At 40.7% G+C, this 25,350-nt stretch overlaps 2 protein-coding genes across 2 annotated transcripts; both read left to right on the top strand.

The window, feature by feature from the left end:
• Positions 1-414: 414 nt before the first annotated feature.
• Positions 415-6,043, top strand: LOC124140597. Its single transcript, XM_046508245.2, has 6 exons — positions 415-578; positions 732-837; positions 1,229-1,584; positions 2,892-3,018; positions 4,506-4,621; positions 5,875-6,043. The coding sequence occupies exons 1-6, from the start codon at positions 533-535 to the stop codon at positions 5,943-5,945; spliced, it is 822 nt and encodes a 273-aa protein (XP_046364201.2). The 5' UTR covers positions 415-532; the 3' UTR covers positions 5,946-6,043.
• Positions 6,044-8,859: 2,816 nt separating this feature from the next.
• On the top strand, positions 8,860-18,264 carry LOC124140584 (mediator of RNA polymerase II transcription subunit 18-like). The gene is made up of 7 exons (XM_048385666.1): positions 8,860-9,007; positions 11,135-11,324; positions 13,131-13,206; positions 14,414-14,536; positions 15,111-15,189; positions 16,402-16,541; positions 17,349-18,264. Exons 2-7 carry the CDS (start codon positions 11,144-11,146, stop codon positions 17,401-17,403), a joined length of 654 nt encoding a protein of 217 aa, XP_048241623.1. The 5' UTR covers positions 8,860-9,007; positions 11,135-11,143; the 3' UTR covers positions 17,404-18,264.
• The last annotated feature ends 7,086 nt before the right edge of the window (positions 18,265-25,350 follow it).

Below are 25,350 nucleotides of genomic sequence, written 5' to 3'. Positions count from 1 at the left end.
CCGGATTTCCAACGTGGTGTCTGTGTTGGAAAACAAGTTATCTGCACTGCTGTAGACAAGTTATATGCGAGCGTTTGTCTTTATAGCAATCATGTCTGAATCCCAAGGCGGACTAATTAAATAAGAATGAAATAGATTTTCCATCATAACTGCGCCCCCTCCCCTCCCCTCCCCTCCCCCGAGCTTGTTAACGTGAATATCCTTCAACTGGACAATGTAAAACCAAACAAAATAGGTTTTGTGTGCGACAGTAAAACACGATATTACCTGAATAGCGTGTAACCTGTTTAAAGTGCGCGTTGGATACCGAAATGGGCAATTTAGAGCATACCTGATTAAAAATATATAGATTTACCCTTGAACTATTTTCCTACCTTATATGGACATGGCGTAGAAACGCGCCAGTTTGAATGTCGCACGAGTTTCACGTGCGCAGGATGCGCATGGGCAGCAGTGTTGGTGGCTTGTGGACGTGAAAGGTTAAACTGAAACAAATCAACTGAAACTATTGTGTAGCCGATTCCAGTAGAATATGTCAACATATATTGTAGTTTTATTTCTCCTGTTAGAACTCTCAGGTAAGAAATCTTACATCATTTTTCTTTTCAATGTGCTAATAGCATTTCCCCTGTACGGAATGTATAGTTTGACACTGCATATGTTGTAGCATGACATGATGGTCGTCTTCTTACCGTAATGTTTATTTTTATTTATTGTTTTCGTGTTAACAGATCTGCATAGCGCCCCACTGACCAAAGAATGCCCAGCGGTTGATCACTGCAATGGCAAATTCGTGCTGACTTTGCAACTGCTACATGAACGAAAACTGAACTGCGGGTAGGTCTGAAAGCCTATTAAAGTCAAAACTTTATTACGAGTTTAGTATCTCCTGCTTCAGAAAAGAAACAGAATGTCAGGTTGTTGACTCCAATAGGCTTCCGTAGGTAGGTGATCACTGATCAGACCGATTCTTAACTAGATCTAAATGTCAATGTGCACAGTAGTATTTCGAGGGAAATATTTACTTTCAAGGATCTCTCAACGTAATAAGGGATATACTTTTGGATTATTTTCCCACAAATACAGGGCAGCCTGTATCCTTATTGAAGTAAATCATCTGATCAATATTCCCTTTGAAAGAAATATATTTAATAAAAACGTTTTGTTTCTGGTGAAGTCACATTGATGATTGTATGGGGAACTCACTGGTATATATTATTGTGTACAGGAAATATGCCCGCTATCTGGCATGTGTTGAGGACAAGGTGACTGAATGCCATGGGGCTGCGACCTCCACTGTCGACCAAAGCAGCTCGACAGAAACATCCACTGGGCCACCCGCGGACACGGAGTCAACTTCTCCCTCAGGGCCAACTTCTCCCTCAGGGCCAACTTCTGAATCCCCCACCCAGTCCTCACCAGATACGACTGAGCATACCCACCCTGATAGTAACGAGGAACAACTGGTGAAGATGAAGGCAGCCCGTGCAAGTCTGTGTTCAAAGGAGGAGCCTGGTGTTATAACCATTCCGGCCAACTACAGCAATCTCTTCGACCAGTTTTATAACAAGAAGGAACGTTATGGTAACTGTATATACCTAGCTCTAACCGGAAGAGGTGGTTGTTGTAGTCTTTTGAAATTACTCCAACACCTATTTTTTGAAAGGAAATGGGGTATATTTTACTGAATTTCACTTTTCCAAACACTTTCCAAAACTCTGTGATATAAGTTTGAACATTTTTAAAAATGTGACGCATGTGGCTTTGAACCGATTCATCACACATGACTACTGTCGACATACGAGAATGAAGTCTCGTTCTTTTCTTAGGGACACGTGAAGATCCGGGTAGAGAATAGGTCTTCAGCAATCCATGCTTGCCGTAAGAGGCGACTAACAGCATTGGGTTGTCAGTCTCGCCGATTTGGCTGATATGTCTGATATGTCATCGTATCCCAATTGCGTAGATCGATTCGATTATTTACATACAGCCGTCATATACCCCGGTAGATGGAATTTTGATAAGTGCGGCGTTACACAACAAACAAAATTGGTCTGAGGAGCGGACAGCCTGGTTCCCTAGGTTGGCTGTGCGATGGAGCGCAAGCGCAACCTACCAAGTGAACCAGTATGAGCAGCTGACTAAAATATGGGAAGGGATGGTTACTGTCGAAAGGCTACGTTTGTGTCATCGGGTAACCAGCAGTAGACGTATTACATAAGTCATGCTATCAACCAATGATGAGTCGGGTTCATCTTATTAATACGGGCCATGTGTGGCCCAGTCGCTTTGCAGAATTGCGTCCCTTGGGCACGCCAGAAACCTGTGATTGTGGGTTCGCCCCGATTATGTGTCTAGGTGTGTCAGCACCATACCCGTGCTCGTAGGTTTCACCAGAGTGGTAAACGTCTGAGACCTGCATCACTTTGGGATTTCCTCCCACATTAAGCTGACACGCCGTGATATGACTGGAATACTGTTCAAGGCGGCGTTAAACCCAACTCACTCACTCATCGTTTACTTCACTGGCCGTCAAAACAATAGTCGGTAATAACTTTAATATCTGGAGTTGAACATATAGCATAACATTACTGATACACTGCGATTCAACTAAGCATTTGTTCGACCCGTGAAGATCCGTGTTAGAATAGGTCTTCAGCAACCCATGCTTGTCGTAAGAGCCGACTAACGGGATCGAGTGGTCAGGCTCGCTGACTTGGTTGACGCATGTCATCGAATCCCAATTGCGTGGATCGATGCTCATGATATCAATCACTGGATTGTCTGGTCCAGACACAATTATTTACAGACCGCCGTCATATAGCTGGAATATTGCTGAGTGCGGCGTTAAACAACAAACCAAACCAAAAAAAGTATTTGTTCTGTTTCAGCGAGCTTCGAGTACTACCCGTATCTCCGCCAGAACCTGAGTATGCAGACAGGGTGTGGCGGACTGGCGAACTGTTCGCTGGCTCTCAAACCCTATGCCCAGTTTTCTGAGACCTACTTCCCATGTCCGTGAGTACATCTGTACGCTTTTCTTAGGACCGTCGTCCATGAACATGGTGATGGGATGCCGGCATATCATGTTTATCGTAGTAGCGACCTATGGCTGTTCTTGTTGAGAATACATCGTCGGGTCATAGGTTTTTCGGACGGCTACATTCATCGCGCATTCGTCACCACTCGCCCCTTTCCGTAACCTGCAAGAAGATATTGAATTATTCGGCATGTCCCGGAATAACACGAGTTGGTCACGAATGATTCATCGCGATTACTCGGGTTATAACGGGGGATGTAGGATCACATATACATTGTAAATACTCAGATGATTGCTTGTTTTCTTTTAGAGAAAGTTATCTATTATAAATGAATGAGATGTTTTACAGTTGTGTATATGATTAGAGAGAAAACTACGAATGTATCTTAAGCGTCCGAAAACCCATAACATTGGGATACGTCAATAATAGTTCTGCGTTTATGAAGGTAAAAAGATTAAAAATAACACATTGAAGTTAATTCTTATAAATAAATACAACACCAATACCTTTTTAGACTGTTTATTTAAGCATTAACGCTCCAACTGTAGATGACAATATGGAATCGGTGATATTGTTCAGTTTAATGCAACAGGGGCGGTCGGGTAGCCTAGTGGTTAAAGCGTTCGCTCGTCACGCCGAAAACCCGGGTTCGATTCCCGTCATGGGTACAATGTGTGAAGCCCATTTCTGGTGTCCCTCGCCGTGATATTGCTGGAATATTGCTAAAAGCGGCGTAAAACCATACTCTCACTCACTAATAATGCAACGCAAGCCGCGTCCATTTTATTATCAGGAAGCGGTAGTCGTTTGGTGGGCGTGGCCTATGTTTTCGGTTCACGGAAACTTACGCGCATGAATACATTTCTTGAATAGCCAATCAAGTGCCACGGAATCACTTCAAATTTATTTGTTTTGTCGTGAACTCCGAGGTTGGTGTTCTGTTGTGTCGAGTTCTAGTGTAACCAGGCCCCGTTACCATAGGTCGCTTAATGGAAAAGGGCCCTGGTACAGTGTCGCGGTATATCAATCAGGGGAGCATACCATTGGCTCGCTCACTGACTGGGTTCTGGGCCTTTTTCGTAAGTGGGTTAGTGAGTTTCGGATGGTAATAATGTGCACGTGACCTGGCTGGTTGCGCCATTGGCCCCGTGGGTCGTTGCTCATCACATCAGCCGGGATATAGCACGATTCGTCTGACAGGGTAATATACCTGACAACGGATCTGCATGATCGTTTTGTATGATTAGGAAGTACGCTTAGTATCATTGACCCGAGACCCCCGTGAGGATCCGGTTAGAATCAGACTGTTTACAGACTAATATTGCGGAGTGGCATTAAAAAACAAACGTATAGTCTTTGAAGAGAGGTTGCTGAAGACCTTTTCTCTACGGACTTAAAGAAGTTGACATCCATAAATTCTCTTCCTTACATGTATAGTGTTTACAGAAAACGTTGTCTTTTCAGAGCGCTTCTGGAGTTTGAAGATTGTTTTGAGCTGAATAAAGGCGACTGTCCTGAGTTAAGAAACCTGACCTCTCTTCCATCATCTGTAAACATCATTGATAAGGAGTGCGAAGTCGGTCAGTGTATATGGAATGCTATCTCGAAAGTCCCAACTCGCTCGAGTGTAACCCGTTTTAACAGATTGGATATTTTACTGACAAATGTAGGCTCTGGAGGCAAGAAGAATACCGTATTCGACGTAATAAGCGCCCACGGCGATATTTGCTAATATATTGGCTAGTGAACAATCCCAATCAGCACCCATTCCGATTGATCAATGTACGCAAGACTTATTTATTCGTGTATAATACGCACCCATGTGTTATATGCATCCTTATTTATGGGCAATTACATCCTGGAAAAATATATCTGTCGTATATGAATATTTCAGGCTGTCAATATAAACCACGAAATTTACTATCTTTCAACTCTGTTTTTTTCCACCAAAATAATCTAATGAGAGCCCCCCTATTTCTAATTCTGAGAGCGCCCTGGCGCTTATTACGACGAATACGGTAGTTGATAAAAAAGAGTACTGCATGTGTTCCAGATAACTTTTTGAGCAATTGAGTTTCTACTCTTGGGTTTCTATTTTAATTGGGTTATTACAATTTTCATTGGGTAACCAAAATGTTTTCACTCATCTTTTCATCACTCGATTGGTTTTTTCTCAAAATTAGTGAACATTTTAAGATTTGAAAAAAAGTATGAAATAATGGTTTAGATGTATATAACTGTTCTAAATATACAGGCTTGACTCGGAAAGTAAATTAGCTCTTTGGGTATTTTACGCGAACTGTTTTTATACTTTTCAGTTTTTCATTTAATGCATGCGTTTCTGTACGCAAGCATTTTTAAAGTAATTTGGTTTTGAATATTGGAGGGGGGGTATTTTACGCAAATAAGCTGCTTATCTGTATCTCTGCTGTTCACTTGATTCAAGACAATCTTAGAGACATATATAACTAGAACGAGTTTGAGGAACATTTGACTACCCCTGAAGATCCCCTGAAGATAAAAGGCGCTATATGCTTGTCGTAAGAGGCAACCAACGGGATCCGGTGGTCAGGCTGACTTGGTTGATGCATGTGATCGTATCCCATGCATTTGCGTGGATCGATGCTCATGTCAATCACTGGATTGTCTGGTCGGTACTCGACGTTAAACAACAAACAAACAAAACAGAGCTAGTCCACCAAAGGCCCCGATCCGATTGCCCATATTGGTACAATGTGTAAAGCCCATTTCTGGTGTCCCCGCCGTAGTATTGCTGGAATATTGCTAAAAGTGGCGTAAAACCCAACTCACTCCAACAATGTTGTCTTTGCAGGTACCAGTTCAACGCTGACGACGCCTCTCACTTTACTTCTAGTCTCCCTGTGGTCCGCCAGTGTCCTGTGAGTTGTCGGGACATCCATCAACGATGACCGGTAGTCCCGGCAGCTGTATGTGCAATATTTACATACCTGAATTGCATTAAATAGATTAAACAAGACAAACCTCATGTTGTGTTCTGTTTCTAGCACACGTGTTTCCCGTGGGCACGGTTGCCCATTCCACATAGGCTTCGTATAGGTCGATGTACAGAGTTACACGTGTTTCCGTGGGCACGGTTGCCCAGTACACATAGGCTTCGTATAGGTCGATGTACAGAGTCACACGTGTTTCCCGTGGGCACGGTTGCCCAGTACACATAGGCTTCGTATAGGTCGATGTACAGAGTTACACGTGTGACTGCATAGAACTGAAGTATTAATAATTGTCTGAGGCTGTCTAGCTTCCCCACAACCAAGATGAGTGCAGTGTGCATGATAATGCCTCGAAGTTCTGTGTGCGATTGGCGTTTGGATAATCGCTTGAAATCACTATGAAACTATCGGACATATTGAGGACTTTATCATTTGGTATAAAGACCTTGGTGACAATTCCACATACTGAAACCCCTGTCAAAAATAAATTCACGACTCGTGATCTCCACGGGCCTTGGTCACGCTTTAAGAATGTCGTGGAAAGCTTACCATCAAATTCCGCATCACTGCTTAAATCAATTTACTTTCTAACACTAATGTGTTGGCCAGATGTTTTACGCCATTGTTTAAAGTTTTCCGAGCATGTCATGGCGGGTGGACACCCATTTTCACATTATGTACCCATGTGGTGAAACGAACCCTGGGTTTCGGGTTGATGAGCCAATGCTTTAACCACTGGGCTACCCAGCCGCTCAGTCTAAGGAATATTAAGGTTAATACATACACACATATAGACTCGGACGAAATTATCATCCACGCAGTTGTCACATTTGGCTGACAATCTCATCACCATGTCTGGCATCAAAGTTACATTCCTTATTATATAAAGTTTCGTTCAAACTCATTCCTCTCCAAACCATAACTTGTCCGCCACCAAATGTGTCTTGTTCAAATTGTTTATGCACGTCGATCATCACGAAAATTCAAGAGAGGTGTCTCTTCTGTCAACAGGACAGACTACTACTGACTTCTATTGCAGATTACTTACTCTCAAGCATTGAAGGGGCGGTGGGGTAGCCTGGTGGATAAAGCGTTCGTTCGTCACGCCGAAGACCCCGGTTCGATTCCCGACATGGGTACAATGTGTGAAGCCCAGTTCTGGTGTCCCTCGCCGTGATATTGCTGGAATATTGCTAAAAGCGGTGTAAAACCATACTCACTCACTCACTCAAGCATTGAAGACGTCTTGTTTGTTTCTTGTTTAACGCCTCACTCTGCAACATTCAAGCTGTATAAGGGCGGCCTCGAAATAATCGAGTCTGGACTAGACAATCCAGTGATTGACATGGGCATCCATCTACACAATTTGGATACGATGACATGCTTCAACCAATTTAACGAGCCTGACCACCCGATCCCGTTAGTCGCCTGGGTTCAGCATGGGCTGCTGAAGACAAATTCTAACCCACGGGGTTCATGGTGTTGTAGACCACGTGGACAATGATGCACATACAGAGACGATTTGGTTCTACAATATCGGTTCAGGTACTGCCCGTAGAAAACAGTAATATACACAAACAAAAATGTACCAGTATTACACCTTACGAAATGCACAAACTACCCCTTGGTTTACTGGATCAGTTGAGACTCGTGAAGATCCGGGGTAGAACAGCAACCCATGATTGCCGTAAAAGGCGACTAACTGGATCGGGTGGTCAGGCTCGCTAACTTGGTTTATGCATGTCATTGATCCCAATTTCGTGGATAGATGATAGATGCTCATGATGTCAATCACTGGATTGTCTTGTCCAGACTTGATTATTTACCGACAGCTGCCATATAGCTGGAATATTGCTGAGTGCGGCGTTAAACTACAAACAAACAAACTGGATCAGTTGGCCATATGTACTTTTGTCAGCAGAAACATTCCTCAGAAGTTAATACGCTTTTGTCCCATGTGCAAGAGATTGTTACAATTCTGGATATGTACCAGCCCCTCATGGTTTATTTTCCTTGCAGTGTTGTATTGTACGATAAATTATCGACCACGAGTCGTTTCTTTCTTATATGAGATATCAACATTATGTACAGCCTCTTAAAGGATTTTCATAAAATTTACAAGCTTTGAAAATATTTACCCGTATTTAAATAATGTTAAAGCATGAGAATGGTTTTATTTACCCCAAAATCTTTTGTCGTTTGTGTGAGGTGGTTGTGGGATTTGGGAAATCAGTTTAAAGGTCCCAGTTTTCAAATCTCATGCATGTTATGACTAAGGGCGACCATTCTTCACAGGGGTGGGGATGGGGGCAAGAGGATAATTCTAAACATGCATTTTCCTGTGAATAAAGGAAGCTGAACAATTTCATTATTTTTCACAAACCACTTTTAGCGTGACATCAGGCATGTCAAGCGGTTTGATTAATTTTTAATCTGAAGACAAATTATTTTGTTTAAACATTTCTGGAACATGTTTTTTTGGGTTTTTTTTAAATAAACAAAGTGTGAAAGCTTGATTAATTAGACCTAATAGGTAAATCACACACATATATTGTTATAATTACAACGTATATGAAGAGTCGGATAAACGTGTGGTGTCGTGATGCGTTTCTCGTAATCAAAGATACGGCGTCATATCGTGTATCAAAGAAAACAACTGCTATCAAGAGCGGTACTGCGCACCGTCAAAGTTTGAAGTTTGTTGATATCAGAGACATATATCAATATATTATCTCTATTTAAATTAACTGATTCCAATGTTACGCCGATAAAAGCCGGTAGTCCTCATCTCAGTCTGTATTTGCGAGGAAATGAAGAGTTGTCTCCCCTGGCAGAATTCTTCAACGATAAAAGATACACATACACTCATTTCCGTTCTACCGACCAAAATAAACAAAAAGATCAGAACGTGTGTGTTTTGCATGCGTTTTTCTGGTTTTACATCGGCTTCCAGTGAGCCTTCCCCAAGTATCTGTCTTTTGGAGTCGAGGAAAGGTTAGTTATGAGCTATATATAGCGGAATTACAATGTGGTCGAACTTTTCTTTCTTACTTGGTTGGTGCCTTACAAGTGTCCCCAATAATTTTTCAGAATGTTTTTCTCTTTATATGGTCCTCAATTCAGTTAATATATATTCTAGATGTTAGCATTGTTTTCACATATGCCATCCTCCCCATGTTGTTGAATTAAAGAGTTTATCAATATTGACAGTGGGCCTAGCCGATAGCCTCGAAGTCTACAGTAGACATGTCTTGACTGTAGCCAGTGCAGGACCGCATCCCGTCTTTCGGCTACATTAGGGCAAGTTGCCGCCGGCACTATTCATTTGTAGTACAAGCCTGCAACTAGTGTCAAGAGCAGATTCAGGAGAGTTGCACTTAACATACAACATACTAGATGAATGCAAATGCAGTCTGTGGTTAATGGTCATATTATTTTTCTTTGAATCATCTGAAATGATTTAGGCCTAAAATTGGCAATAATGCAGTTTATCGCGCACAGCCCGAGCTCTACCATCCACTCAATTACTGCGCTATAGTGCCACCGCTGTCTCGCTATACCATTACCGTGCCTCACGCTCCGGTGACTCTCGCTTCACGATCCAACACCCGTTTTCGGTCTTAGGGAAACTTACACATCTTTAAGATCCAACACCCCTTTTCGTTCCTTAGGGTTAGCTTGCTTTGGGCAAGGGTTAGCCATAAATTCTTACCTTTTCAAGCGTTAATCAGGTTAATCTGATTGGTCGGTCATGTTGACATAAACAATGGCGGGTGTGGTTTCAGGAAAAGATGAATGGGAGAGCAGACCATGACGTCACACGCATGCACAATTCATTGTTTACTGAATTATGCATGTTTGTTAATGGGGTGCTAATAAATCATTAAACGAGCACTGATTACATTACGGTAAAGTGCACTACTCCCCTAAAATTATTTTGATTTTATTGCATTTACATTTTGTTTAAATAATGTATACATGTATAAACCCTGCACCCCGCCCTTGAGTCAGACCCTTGGGTCTTCAGACACCCATGTTTGGGTGAGTGGGTGAGTGAGTATGGTTTTACGCCGCTTTTAGCAATATTCCAGCAATATCACGGCGGGGGACACCAGAAATGGGCTTCACACATTGTACCCATGTCGGGAATCGAACCCGGGTCTTCGGCGTGACGAGCGAATGCTTTAACCTCTAGGCTACCTGACCGCCCTGTTTGGGTGAGAGACAACTAACTGGATCGGGTGGTCAGGCTCGTTGACTTTGTTGATGCATGTCATCATATCCTAATTGTGTGGATCAATACTCATGATATCAATCATTGGAATGTCTGCTTCAGACTTGATTATTCACAGACAGCCGTCATGTAGCTGGAATATTGCTGAGTGCAACGTTAAACCAAAAACAACAACAACCTTTGGTCCACATATTTAGAACGACTACTTCGATAAAAGAGGATAAATAATTATGATCAGTTATCAACTTTTTTGAGCCACCATTGAGGGGCACGAGTGGCCCAGTCGTCAATATGTTTATGGTGACACTATTAGCTGTGCAGGTTTGTGTCCTTTTGCAACATCAGAAACTTATGATTGTGGTTTTAAAATCCCAGTTTGTAGGATTCTAGGTTTGTCAGCACCATGTCCCAAAGTGGTTAACACACATTATGCTGACATGCCATGATATTACTGGAGTACAGTTAAAAGCAGCATTAAACCCAACTATTGCACTCATTCACACATCTACCTTTTTTAATATCTGCTCTTAAATATTAGGAAAAACAACCAAAGTTGGTGTGTAGAGCTAACTGCTTATTGTTTACATGGTGCTTGTCGTAAGAGGCATCTAACAGGATCGGATGGTCACGCTCGCTGACTTGATTGATCAATCCCAATTGTGTGGTGCTTGTCGAAAGAGGCATCTAACAGGATCGGATGGTCAGGCTCGCTGATTTGGTGCATGTCATCAATCCCAATTGTGTGAATCGATGCTCATGTTGTCAATCACTGGATTGTCTGGTCCAAACTCAATTACTTACAGACCGCTGAGTGTGGGGTTAAACAACAAACAAACCAAACATGGTATACTGTTTGCAAATTTGTATTGATGATGCTTTCTTTTCAGTTACTAGTCATGGAAAGCACATACAACCTTGGTATGAAATACCACATCACCCCACAGCAGGAGTTCCTTCTACAAGGTAGCATCAGCGACAACTATCGTGAGATGCTGCTGCATCGACTACGAGGACTGTGTGACAACGCTGAGACCACCCCAGAAACTTTCCTCGATCATGAGTTGGTATTTGCACTAAGTACGTTGTTGTTTCCATGAGTTCATCAGTGTTTGAAATAAGAGGGAGTCCTAGGGTCCTTGAGATCTTGACACATGGTACTTGAATCTGAAGACCTCTAAATCTTTAGCTTTAAAAATAAGCAGAGCTCCAGATAAGCTGCGTATCTGCGTAAAATACGCATCAAAAATGCAGAAATACGCAGTAAAATAAAATCCAAGCGTATCAAATACGCAACGAACATTACAGATTCGCTACAAAAATAAAACTTGTGCGTATCATCAAAATATTAACCCTGGGTATTCGATTAGCTAATCAGCAACATATTTTGAAATTATAAACGGGCATTCCGTCAACCTTGCCAAACTCCACGATGACAGTTATATCATGATCATTTGCCATCACACTTTCTTGTGGAAGTATCGTGGTATTTTTGAGTCCTATAAAGCTCTTGAACCCACACGACACCAGTTTGCAGGGACTAGATGAATAGTGTTTTTAAATATTTAACTTAAATACCCACATGTGTAAAAACCAGTGGGTAACAGAAATTTGAATACCCAGATAGAATTACTGATACCCAATGGGTAAAATACCCACAACACCAAAAGCTTATCTGGAGCTCTGCAGTAGGCTTATCACAAGGACCCCTTGATCTTCATCCTTAATTTCAAACACTGTTCATTCATAAACATTCTCAGAACATAATATGGATGTTGCTATGTATGTGTCACTACTGGGCATGGTGGGAGCATATTAACTTTCCTGGGCACCCGTGAAGATCCAGGTCAGAATAGGTCTTCAGCACACCAAGCTTGTTGTAAAAGGCGACTATGCTTGTCGTACAAGGCGGTTAACGGGATCGGGTGGTTAGGCTCGCTGACTGGGTTGATGCATGTCATTGTGTCCTAATTGTGTGGAGTGATGCTCATGATGTCAATCACTAGATTGTCTGGTCCAGAGTAGATTAATTGCAGACCGTTATCATGTAGCTGTATTATTGCCGAGTGTGGCATTAAAGAACAAACAAACATACAAACAAAACAACTTTCGTGGTAATCTCTCTTCCAACATCATGAAAACCATGAACATACTGCTCCTACTTTATCGATATTAACAATTCTTACGATGATACTACTTATTCTAAATAGCTAATATTGTAGTTGTTGTTTTTTGGCAGGAAGATAAATTATTTATTTCTTTAGTTTTCTTGAGAACATCTTTGAGAAATTACTAATTTATGAGCATGTCAAGAATTCATTTGAAAACTTTTGTGTTTAAGAATTAATATGCCATGATGTACACATATATTTATTTATTGTTTGCTTTTAAAAAGAAAATTGTTGAAAGAGGAATCAGTAATATTTCCAGTATTATCACCTTTATAGAACTTTTGGGCACGGGTGGCCCAGTCGTCTAAGGTTCCACGATTCGCTTTGCAGACTTGCATCCCTTGGGCACGCCAGAAACCTATGATCATGGGTTTGAATCCCGGTTCGCCCTGATTGTGTTTCAAGGTGTGTCAGCACCATAACCATGCTCGTGGGTTTCACCAAAGTGGTAAACGTTTGAGACCTGCATCACTTCGGGCTTTCCTCCAACATTAAGCTGACATGCCGTGATATAACTGGAATACTGTTAAAAGAGGCGTTAAACCCAACTTACTCACTCTATGGAACTTATCTACGTGATTCTTTTTGTGTATATTTTAACCATAATAATCTACAACCGGGGTTTGTCATGGAAATATAGGTTCTCTTTTTTGTTACTTCATACTTTCTGAACCTACAGTCTGACTGTTATTTTTTACATGGTATATTGTTTCAGAAGGGTCAGCACAGCCCAGCAGTCAGCTTGTGTTATTCAGAGTTCGACGCTCACTAGATCATACAGACACTCCTTGGTAAACCATCATTCTACTGTTGGCATCTGTTGTATGGTAACCTAGGTAACAAAGGTTAAGCTCTTGCAAGGATCCATAAAATAAGAACAGATGATCACACAAGCTGCTCATTTAATTAGTAAAGAGAAACTGAAGTGAAATCTGTTCTATTATCAGCCCAAAAGGAAACAGTTGTCCATTAGTGGACATGGCCTATTTCTTTTCAGTTTATGGGAGCGTTAACGCAAAATCATTTGCATGATCAGCCAATCAATTGCCATGAAGTATTTGTAATTTAATTATTATGGCATAAAGCCTCATCACTTCTAAAGGTTAGTAGAAATATTCCCTGGATAGTATATGCTGGTTTGTGCAGCTGGATTGAAGGGAAGACATAGCTTGCCAGTCAGGGATGGGTGATATGGCTGATTGTAATAATTTGTATGTCATCGTTCAGTGGCAGTAAAACTTTAGAATTTCTAAAAAATAATTTTTATATGGCATTCTCTATGATAGTAGAAGCAAACCCTTTTTTAAGCATGTTTTTATATGAATTTGCAACTATTTATGTGCATGTATGAATGTTTATCTCACATGAACCAGAGGTGTTGGTTTGTCATGAAATATTCTTAATTAACCAGGTATATTCGGTACTGCATGCATGAATGTATATCTGAAGTAAACCAGAGGTTGTGTTTTGTCATGAACTATTCTAAATTAACCAGGTATATTCGGTACTGCATGCATGAATGTTTATCTCACATGAACCAGAGGTGTTGGTTTGTCATGAACTATTCTAAATTAACCAGGTATATTCAGTACTGCATGCATGAATGTATATCTGAAGTAAACCAGAGGTGTTGGTTTGTCATGAACTATTCTAAATTAACCAGGTATATTCAGTACTGCATGCATGAATGTAATCTGAAGTAAACCAGAGGTTGTGTTTTGTCATGAACTATTCTTAATTAACCAGGTATATTCGGTACTGCATGCAGGAATGTATATCTGAAGTAAACCAGAGGTTGTGTTTTGTCATGAAATATTCTTATTTAACCAGGTATATTCGGTACTGCATGCATGAATGTATATCTCACGTGAACCAGAGGTTGTGTTTTGTCATGAACTATTCTTATTTAACCAGGTATATTCGGTACTGCATGCATGAATGTATATCTCACGTGAACCAGAGGTTGTGTTTTGTCATGAAATATTCTTATTTAACCAGGTATATTCGGTACTGCGGTCAGACAGAGATTGGAGACAAGACAAGGCCCACCCTTGTCAGAGCATGTTTTGATGTGGCTTGCTCTGAAAATGTTGTTCAGTTTCTGAATGAAATGGGATTCAGGTAAGTCTTCTCAAATTACACCTGAAGAAAGACTAACTGTAACATACAAATGTACTAGAACCTTGGTATGATATGTGTATTTAGGAAATAAATGACGAGTGAGAGTTGCTTATCATACAATAAATCACTGCAGGGAGAATTTGACCACTTTCTAAATGGCATAGTGTATTCACATACCTGTGTTGTCCTATTGCTACTGTTTACCTGTTGACATCACTGGGACGTCAATGAACATTGCTGCAGGTTGGATCACGAGTACGTTGTGCATGGCGTAGTGTATTCACATACCTGTGTTGACTTATTGCTACTGTTTACCCGTTGATTTCACTGGGACGTCATTGAACATTGCTGCAGGTTGGATCACAAGTACGTTGTGCGTGGCATAGTGTATTCACATACCTGTGTTGTCCTATTGCTACTGTTTACCTGTTGACATCACTGGGATGTATTTAACATTGCTGCAGGTTGGATCACGAGTACGTTGTGCGTGGCGTAGTGTATTCACATACCTGTGTTGTCTTATTGCTACTGTTTACCCGTTGATATCACTGGGATGTATTGAACATTGCTGCAGGTTGGATCACGAGTACGTCGTGCGTGGCTGCTTCTTTCACAAGGGGAGGATGAAGGTGACAGTGTCCAAACTCTACAGAGTAAGAGGCCTTAAATTGATTTTCTCTGAGTTTAAACTTTAACCGGGATAGTTAACATAAACTTCCTTTCCCAAAACCTGCCATGCTATTTATCTCAATTCCATTTCTGGGGATTGGAGTCAACAGACTGATGTGGACCATGTTCTCAATAACAGTCACATTAACCCTCCATCTTCTGTTTGCAAATGTTAGTCTGTCTCCGTCACATTAACCCTCCATCTTCTGTTTCCAGATGTTAGATTCTGTCTCAGTAACATTAACCCTCCATCTTCTGTTTCTATATGTTACAGTCTGTCTCAGTCACATTAACCCTCCATCTTCTGTTTCTACATGTTACAGTCTGTCTCAGTCACATTAACCCTCCATCTTCTGTTTCCAAATGTTACAGTCTGTCTTAGTCACATTAACCCTCCATCTTCTGTTTCAACATGTTAGATTCTGTCTTAGTCACATTAACCCTCTATCTTCTGTTTCCAAATGTTAAAAGTCTGTCTTAGTCACATTAACCCTCCACCTTCTGTTTCTACATGTTACAGTCTGTCTCAGTCACATTAACCCTCAATCTTCTGTTTCAACATGTTACAGTCTGTCTCAGTCACATTAACCCTCCATCTTCTGTTTCAACATGTTAGATTCTGTCTTAGTCACATTAACCCTCCATCTTCTGTTTCAAAATATTAAAAGTCTGTCTTAGTCACATTAACCCTCCACCTTCTGTTTCTACATGTTACAGTCTGTCTCAGTCACATTAACCCTCAATCTTCTGTTTCAACATGTTACAGTCTGTCTCAGTCACATTAACCCTCCATCTTCTGTTTCCAGATGTTACAGTCTGTCTCGGTCACATTTACCCTCCATCTTCTGTTTCCAAATGTTAGAATCTGTCTTAGTCACATTAACCCTCCATCTTCTGTTTCAACATGTTACAGGCTGTCTCAGTCACATTAACCCTCCACCTTCTGTTTCTACATGTTACAGTCTGTCTCAGTCACATTAACCCTCCATCTTCTGTTTCAACATGTTAGTCTGTCTCAGTCACATTAACCCTCCATCTTCTGTTTCCAGATGTTACAGTCTGTCTCGGTCACATTAACCTTCCATCTTCTGTTTCCAAATGTTAGAATCTGTCTTAGTCACATTAACCCTCCATCTTCTGTTTCAACATGTTACAGGCTGTCTCGGTCACATTAACCCCCCATCTTCTGTTTCCAGATGTTGCAGTCTGGTAATACAGAAAACAACAGTCTGGAGCCGCTGTCTCAGTCGCAGCTGGTGGAGCTGAGTGTAATTGCACCTGCAGGACAGGAGCAGATTGGGGAAGACATGAAGAACTTTTCAGAACAACTTAAACCGTATCCTTCCAATGCTTCCATACCTGTGAAAATGTTGAAACCCTTATATATGACCCCATAAGGGACTCTTTGTCAGAAAAGGTCTCAAGCAGGCTTGTTGTAAGGATTGACTTTAAAGTTGAGGGGGCGGTCGGGTAGCCTAGTGGTGAAAGCGTTTGCTTGTCACGCCGAAGACCCGGGTTCGATTCCTGACATGGGTACGATGTGTGAAGCCAAAAGTTGAGGGTAGGGTTACACTTAGGTAAGGAATGTGAAGTTCTGATAAAAATAACGAAACTATTTGCTCTTTTTAGGCCTATTATATTTTATAAGTTGGGTACCAAAACATTGGCCTCATAAGGCCTTTATATCAAACATCCCTTTCATATAAATCTCTCCAAATGTTTTGCATCACTTCTTTACAGTGTGTCATATTTCCATGAAGAATATTAATGCAATCGGCAATTATACAGTCATACTTTCTCAGTTTGAATTTGACTTCACAACTTCAACATTAAACCCAATCCCTATTTATTACATGTCTTTATTGTCTGATTTTTGCGAGATACTTGTCTATACCAATTTTCATCCTTTGACGTCACCACATCATGTGTCTTGGAAACATCATGCGAATATAAACTTTTTTGGGTTGAAAATGTATTGGCAGGTGTGTATATTATTTTCAAAGAACAAGAGATATTTTTTTCAATCTCTTCGCACATCAGGAGATATAGGTAATTCATGCTTCTTCAGTTCTTTGATACGGCTTTTGGTGAGGATGTATATGCCGTGGGTATCAGTGTCCTTGATTGACCTTGACCTTCTCAGATTAGTTCATCTGGAGAAAATAGACCACAGAATGTTGGCCAAGACCCCTCAGTGATGTTAAGTGGACGAGGGCACCTGTCAGAAAACATCTGCCACCCAAGAAGATGCTGCATCCAGGAAGATGGAAATTACATAAAATTGTGGATTGGTGTCACACACTTTCCAATTTATGACTGCTCAAATGTGCTTAGACTATGTTATTACCTCATCAATGGATCAGTGTGCACTCGATTTTAATTCTCAGCTCCATGGGGAGTATACAACCCAACAGCCGGTGAGGTGCTTGAAGGCTAACAGACACTTTTCTCTGCAGTCAACACCACACATCTAGAAAGTGTGTTTAAACTAAAATTTATGATGACAGTTCAGCAATATGAAATCAAATCCACCATGATCTATCATTCCTGTGAAATATTGACATGGTAAACAATTAATAGTTTTTCAAGAACTTTTCAGATGACACACCTCTCATCTAATGACATGGAGCGGGAGATTTGTGCTAGTTCGTCAGTGTCTTCTGTGTCATGGGTGGCCCAGTCGTCTAAGGCGCCTCGATTCGCTGTACAGAGTTGCGTCCCTTAGGCACACCAGAAACCTATGATTGTGGGTTCGAATCCCGGTTCACCCCAATTATGTTTCTAGGTTTGTCAGCACCATATTTGTGCTCGTGGGTTTCACCAAAGTGGTAACCGTCTGAAACCTGCATCACTTCAGGCTTTCCTCCCACATTAAGCTGACACGCCGCAATATAACTATAATACTGTTTAAAGCGGCGTTAAACCCAACTCACTCACTCACTGTGTCATAAAGAAACCTGATCAGGAACATACCTGTTTCCCACCTACTGCTCCCAAGAGCAGTTCCTGATGTGTTGGACTCCTGATGTTGTAATAAAGGGATTTTTCCAGTATTCATAGTCGTGTGTTCTATTGTTATTTATTAGAGTGGAGGGGCGGTCGGGTAGCCTCGTGGTTAAAGCGTTCGCTCGTCATGCCGAAGACCCGGGTTCGATTCCCGACATGGGTACAATGCGTGAAGCCCATTTCTGGTGTCCCCCGCCGTGATATTGCTGGAATATTGCTAAAAGCGGCGTAAAACCATACTCACTCACTCACTCACTCACTCACTCACTCACTCACTCACTCACTATTAGAGTGGACTTGTTACCTCACCCACGGACGTATATACCTATAAAAGTCCATATAAGTTTATGCCGTCGCACGTCTTCATCTTTTACACCAATATGATACCTCTCTGTATCAAGACCTGCCGACACCTGCATAGAAGGTTGTGTCAGGTGACCACAGGGAATTTCCATCACCAGTCTACGGATAATGGGTTCTGGACCCAATGCAGCTTTTAGAACAAATTTATGTAAATGCGAAACTTTTGATCTTGGCAAGGGAAATCCCACTCAAAACGCATATATACGATGGTTCGGATCCAGCATTTATAAAAGGGAGAGGTCCAAAATATCAAAATCCTACATTCTAAAATTTGTTTCCAAAAGATGGGGGATGGGTGTCCGGACCCCATGGGCACCTTGGAATATCCCTATGTACACCTTTTATAAGCCATCCTGTTTCTTTAGCACAACACTCTGCAATATTCCAGCTATATGACGGCGGTCTGTAAATAATGGGGTCTGGACCTGACAATCCAGTGATTGTCATCATGAGCATCGATCCATGCAATTGGGATACGATGACATGCATCAACCAAGTCAGGAGCCTGATCACCCGATCCTGTTAGTCGCCTTTTACTGCAAGCATGGGTTGCTGAAGACCTATTCTACCCGGGATAAGGGTACTATATGACATGCCGACAACCTACTTTGCTACTGGGGATCAGCTCTAACTGGGAGTCTGAGGTTGTCATGATACAGATACTCACAGAGTGACAATTTCAACAATAAATCCTGCTCTTTAAATCTTGGACCTGGGAACTATAGACGTACAAGGCACATCATTTTTTGTGACCAAGAATATGTTATTTTGTATTTCATCAGGCGATCAGGTAGCCTGGTGGTTAAAGCGTTCGCTCGTCGCACCGAAAGACCCGGGTTCGTGAGTGAGTGAGTATGGTTTTACGCCGCTTTTAGCAATATTCCAGCAATAACACGGCGGGGGACACCAGAAATGGGCTTCACACATTGTACCTATGTCGGGAATCGAACCCTGGTCTTCGGCGTGACGAGCGAACGCTTTAACCACGAGGCTACCCGACCGCCCCGACCCGAGTTCGATTCCCGACATGGGTTCAATGTGTGAAGCCCATTTCTGGTGTACCCTGCTGTGATATTGCTGGAATATTGCTAAAAGCGGCGTAAAACCTCACTCACTCACTCATCATGGTTCTTACAGACGTGGAACAAATTAATATAACTGAAATACTGTTCGAAGTGCAGCTGATATAACTGAAATAAACTATCACTGCATTGTACTGCCAGTGAAACTTAACACTGGTTTCCACAGACACAGTGGTTATCAGTGAGTAAACATGGTTTTTACGTTTATCACAAACAAAATGGAATTTTGTGTTACAATAGGTCCCCAGCAACCTATGCTTGTCCACTTAATGTATTGGGTGGGCAGGCCTGTTGACTTGGTTGATAACATGTCAACATACCCCAACAGCATGGGTTGTTACTCATAATATCAACCACTGGTTGGTCTGATCCAGAGATGATTGTTTACATGCCACCGTCATACAGCTGGAATATTGCTGAGGGCTGCATTCAATAACGAAACAAAAATAAAATGTTTGACACTCAGAGAATGCATTTACTGATAGGTTTCGCCACTTCCTGTGGTAGACCGCCTCTGTGGTCTAGCGGTAGAGCGTCATACCAAAAGATGTTAAAAGGTGGTACTTGTTCTTACCGTGTCTGGCATTGGGGATTAAGGGGCTAAAACAAGGACTGGTCGGCTCGGAGTCTGTATCCTGTGCTTGAGTGGGGTATTCGTGTTAAACTGCGGCATGGTATCTCAGTGAACTAGCACTATAAATCTGCAAGTCCATACTAGCACAAGCAGCCACACACGCACACACGTGCACGACATAAATGGCGATTTTGCTTGTCGTAAGAGACAACTCCCGGGATCGTGTGGTCAGACTCGCTGACTTGGTTGATGCATGTCATTGTATCCCAATTACGTGGATCGATGCTCATGATGTCAATCACTGGTTTTAATCGCTTGAATATTTACAGACCGCCGTCATAGCTGGAATATGGCTGAGTGCAGCGTTAAACAACAAACAAACAAACAAACACACTTGCATGCAAGTCACTATATAAGTGCGATAATCTTGGACGAGATGTAAACCCAATTTCACCTCATCTCACTTCCAGTGGTCGGCATGGTAACAATGGTACAACAATGTGTAAATAAAATATACGTAACTCTAGGACATTTTGTTTTACTGTGAAATTTATTTCATAACAAAAACAATCTTCATCTGTATACATGCAATATTCAGTAATAAACATCTTCCAAATATGTATGCAGGAATAAAACAAGGAAAATCCCAAATTGTGTATGTTCTACGACTAGACTCAATGCCATAAAAAGGGCAAAATGACAAAGCAATATTTTGCCCAGCGAAAACATAGGTTTTCTAAAAATATAAAGAATGTCAGGTGGGTTCTATGTTCCGTTATTTTTAAATTCAAAGGCCTGGTTTGGCTATTCTTAGGGTGGCACCACACTTTGTTGAGCAGAGTTGCATCCCTTTGGTGCCCCAGAAACCTGTGATCATTGTTTCTCCCCGATTACTTCTAGATTTGTCACCACAAACCAATGCTTGTGGGTTTCACCAAAGTCTAAACATCCAAGACCTGCATCACATTGGGCTTTCCTCCAACATTACATTGACACAGTGTGATATAGTGAGTGAGTGAGTATGGTTTTACCCCGGTTTTAGCAATATTCCAGCAATATCACGACGGGGGACACCAGAAATGGGCTTCACACATTGTACCCATGTCGGGAATTGAACCCGGGTCTTCGGCGTTACGAGCGAACGCTTTAACCACTAGGCTACGCGACCGCCCCACTCTTCAGATAGAGAAGCGAGCTAATTGAAAACATATTTTCTTTAAGTGAAGTTATTGCTTATATACAAAGAGCTCCAGATAACCTTTTGAGCAATTGAGTTTTTACACAAAGGTTTCTATTGAAATTTGGTTGTTACATTTTTCATTGGGTAGCCAATATTTATTCACCCATCTATTCATTACTCTATTGTTTTTCCCCAAAATGAGTAAGCATTTTGAGAAAAATATGGTTTAGATGTATATAATGGTTCTAAATATAGGCTTGACTTGGAAAGTAAATTAGCTCGTAATTGTGTTTCGAAAATTAGCTCTGTTGTATGCATGCTGAAAAAGCTTCATTTATGCATGTTGTTTTCAAACAATTGAGTTTTTCATTTAATGCATGCGTTTCTGTACACAAGTTAATTGAAAGTTATTGGGTTTGGAATAGTTTTGTGGGGTATTTTACGCAAATACGCGGCTTATCTGTAGCTCTGTATACATAAAACAAAGTACATGTATATTTGCAAGCCCTTGGCGACGCAGGTCAAACCCACAAGCAGGAGATCAGGGAAACTAAGGGAGTCAACTCTGCACAAACTACAGTATCCAGAAATGAAGTCATCAGTGTCCAAGCACGAGTCTTGTAGATCATGTAGCTAAGTACAGCATACCCCTGGTACATGTTTCTTAGAAGTTACTCAGGCCACACTTTTTTCATTTTATGTTTCACGGATTTATTCCTGCTTTTCCACACAAGGCCAATCAAAATAAAAGTAAAAATAAATAGCTACGTCAATCAATCATTAATTTATATGAAAGTCATTCTGCCGCAGAGTTAAAACTCCAACTGACTTTTGATTCACTGAAAGTACACATTGTACCCATGTCGGGAATCGAACCCGGGTCTTCAGCATGACGAGCGAACGCTTTAACCACTAAGCTACACGACTGACCCTTATTGACATAGAAATTATATATATAACATTTTTGATTGAATAAGAGGTTCTATATTACTATCAGGAGACAAAACAAACATTAATATTTTATTATGTTTAATTCATTTCTTGGACCGGTTACTTTTCAGTAGGGGTGGTGGGCCCATGAAATGAAAAATAAATATTGTTCAGCCTCATCTTAAGTAGTGAGTTGTGTGCAAGAAGGAAATTCATTTAGCCTGACCACCGGATCCTGATAGTCGCCTCTTATGACAAGCATGGTTTCATGAAGATCAGTTCAAACCTGGGTTTTCACGGGTTCATTGTAATATATATTTACACTGAATGGTATGTTAGGTCTGGAAGTCGTCCAATAATGCTCAATGACAACCTTTGATAATACACGAATTAATATCATGCCACTTCTTTGTAGGAGCAATGAAGGTTAGTTGACAGAAAATATACAAATAGAAAGAAACCAACTGCTAGAATCATTGAAAAACAATTTCATCTATTTATTAGTCTAACAGTCCTAAAACACTCATGTAGTAATGCTAATCTGGTGTATCTCAAGGTATATAAATAATTTTCAATCTGACTATTATTCCAAAAAAGATGTTCACAAATATACAATCTGTTTCAGCATTGTTCAAGAACAAGATAACCACTACAGTAACCCCTCGATCCATTCCTGTTGTTCTCGCGATATCAAATTATCCGCCCTTGACTTTCAACATTTCAGCGACCAATCAATAAGGAAAAGGAAAAGGGTTAAGGTGAGTGAGTGAGTGAGTATGGTTTTCCGCCACTTTTAGAAATATTGTCCAGTCTTATCACGGCGAGGGACACCAGAAATGGGCTTCACACATTGTACCCATGTCGGGAATCGAACCCGAGTCTTTGGTGTGAAGAGCGAACGCTTTAACCACTAGGCTACCTGACCGCCCCCAAAGGGGTAAGGGAGGACTTGACATAATGGTCATGAAGTCATCCTTTCAATCAAAAAGACTTTTGACGGCTTGCTTTTACGTGTCAGTCAATTTTTCTGTGTTCTCTCTATTCTAATCAACGGGAATGGCCACCATGTTGTTGATATCACAACCCAACATTGAGGCTTGTTTGTAACTCTCATTTTGATTTGTCCGTTAGACTGAGTAGCGGAAATAAGAAAAAATAAACTCACATTAACATTAAGGTACTTGAGAAAACAAAACTTTCTCTGGCGCACATAGTTCAATAGCCATTGTAAGACAGTACACTGGTTTAATTTCATTATATTCTTGAGAAGGAATTAAAAAAATAGAACCCATTCATGTATTCTGAACATGTTTTAATAGAAAACATGGGCACATTGAAATGTGCTATTTTACTTGAAGAGTGTCCAGAAGGCCCCAGAAATCTTACAACTGTGCAGGTAGAATACCTTGATACGCCCGGTGGAATACAGTGTAACAAAAAATATCGCATTTGGCAACAATGACCTACTAATATTCTCATAAGATTGTTATCACATGGCATACATTACCATTCAAATCATTTATAAACCTATTCATTGGGATCGCTATTAAGTAAGAGACTTCTTTCTATAGGCATTAAAACCTGTCCCTGGGATTTTATATAATGTCCTGGGTATTTTATTAATATAACTTCCATTCATATTGTAACATGTAATGAAATGTAAAATCAAATGACAAATGTTTTCTTTATATTCCCGAGGATCGAACTCACAACCTTCATATCTGTAGCCCAGTGAGTGTACCATGAGGTTACAGAGGTGTTGATAAGCCTCACTGGTTTTTAGAATGTCCTTTTCAAGATCCGTACGCCAGCAACAGATATTTTACCCGCATTTCCTAAGGTTCATGGAAAGTATGTTCGAAACATAAAAATGTTGATAAATGTTGTTTTAAGTTTCTTTTTTCGGTTTATAACATGGAAAAACACTTTCCCTCGGTTTTGGTAGACAGAGCATGCCCTGGGGAGAGGGAAAAACCTTGTGAGCGTGTTTTCTCCAATACATAACAAATGCATGCATAAGAATTCACAATATCTGCAGGAAAAGGCATATTACATACACCTGAAATGACTTTCACTGTGACCTGGACATACGTAGGTCACTCTCAGCCTTTTCCTATCTTGACCAAGACATGGATTGCATGTACTAAGTTTCAGTGATCAACTGTAAATCCTTCTGGAGTTTTTGAGGGTTTTTATAGGCTACGACCTTATGACCTTGACCTTTCACATGACTGATCAATGTGTGAAATGAACTTCTAAATGAGGAGGGTTTTTTATAGTTTTTAGGCTTATTTTATATACCCTGAATATGACAGACATTTGATGCCACACATGACCATGATAATGTAAGATCCAAAATATAATAAGTATGAACTCATGTACCTGATGATGTTTTTTGTTTCATATGGCATGTCACTTTGCTGGCCGTACAAGTTGGCGTGGTTAGTGCGGTTAGCAGGAAAAATAAATGCTAACCATATACTTGGGGTGTAAACTATAAAATGTTGATCAAAAATATATACAGGAACAATGTTTCCCTTCTGTGGGAGGTTTTGTTTGTTTGTTTGTTTGCTTCATTTGGAAAACAATTTATTTCTTGGCTCACAGATGTTTTTTTTACAATCCTGGTTGCTAACCCTGTTAACTGGGAAATAACACTACATGAAACAAGACTGAAAAGATATCAGAATATTTTGTGTTGGTTAAGCTAGTACGTCAGTTTCCGCCATTTTATGTACAATTTCTCTTGTGAACACACAGTTTGTGTTTAAGAAAATAATGCTTTTCAGATCTTATTCTTCCACTTTTCAATTTTAAAGGGTAGGCAGAGACAAAAACGAGGCCAGAGATTATACCTTTTCATAAACATTAACAAAAAAAATGTCTATTATGCATAACTAAAACATTTTGAACCTTGTTTTTTTTAAAGATTGTTAGTTATTAACGCAAGTGCACAACAATATTACCATCCCCAACATGCCTGTGGGAAAAGTGTTCTGTTTATCATACA

This window comes from Haliotis rufescens, unplaced genomic scaffold, assembly GCF_023055435.1.
Source record: "Haliotis rufescens isolate VD_foot unplaced genomic scaffold, xgHalRufe1.0.p SCAF_6, whole genome shotgun sequence".
NCBI classification, from domain to species: Eukaryota; Metazoa; Mollusca; class Gastropoda; order Lepetellida; family Haliotidae; genus Haliotis; species Haliotis rufescens.
The sequence above is the reverse complement of the archived record's forward strand: the minus strand, read 5'-3'. Positions and strand labels throughout refer to the sequence as shown.

Excerpts from the sequence above, each read along its gene's own strand:
- LOC124140597 (XM_046508245.2), top strand. The coding sequence starts at position 533 with ATGTCAACATATATTGTAGTTTTATTTCTCCTGTTAGAACTCTCAG. Across the intron at positions 3,019-4,505 it reads GAGACCTACTTCCCATGTCC|AGCGCTTCTGGAGTTTGAAG; the intron begins GTGAGTACATCT and ends TTGTCTTTTCAG. Across the intron at positions 4,622-5,874 it reads TGATAAGGAGTGCGAAGTCG|GTACCAGTTCAACGCTGACG; the intron begins GTCAGTGTATAT and ends TTGTCTTTGCAG.
- LOC124140584 (XM_048385666.1), top strand. The coding sequence starts at position 11,144 with ATGGAAAGCACATACAACCTTGGTATGAAATACCACATCACCCCACAG. Across the intron at positions 13,207-14,413 it reads GATCATACAGACACTCCTTG|GTATATTCGGTACTGCGGTC; the intron begins GTAAACCATCAT and ends TTATTTAACCAG. Across the intron at positions 16,542-17,348 it reads TTTTCAGAACAACTTAAACC|ATTAGTTCATCTGGAGAAAA; the intron begins GTATCCTTCCAA and ends TGACCTTCTCAG.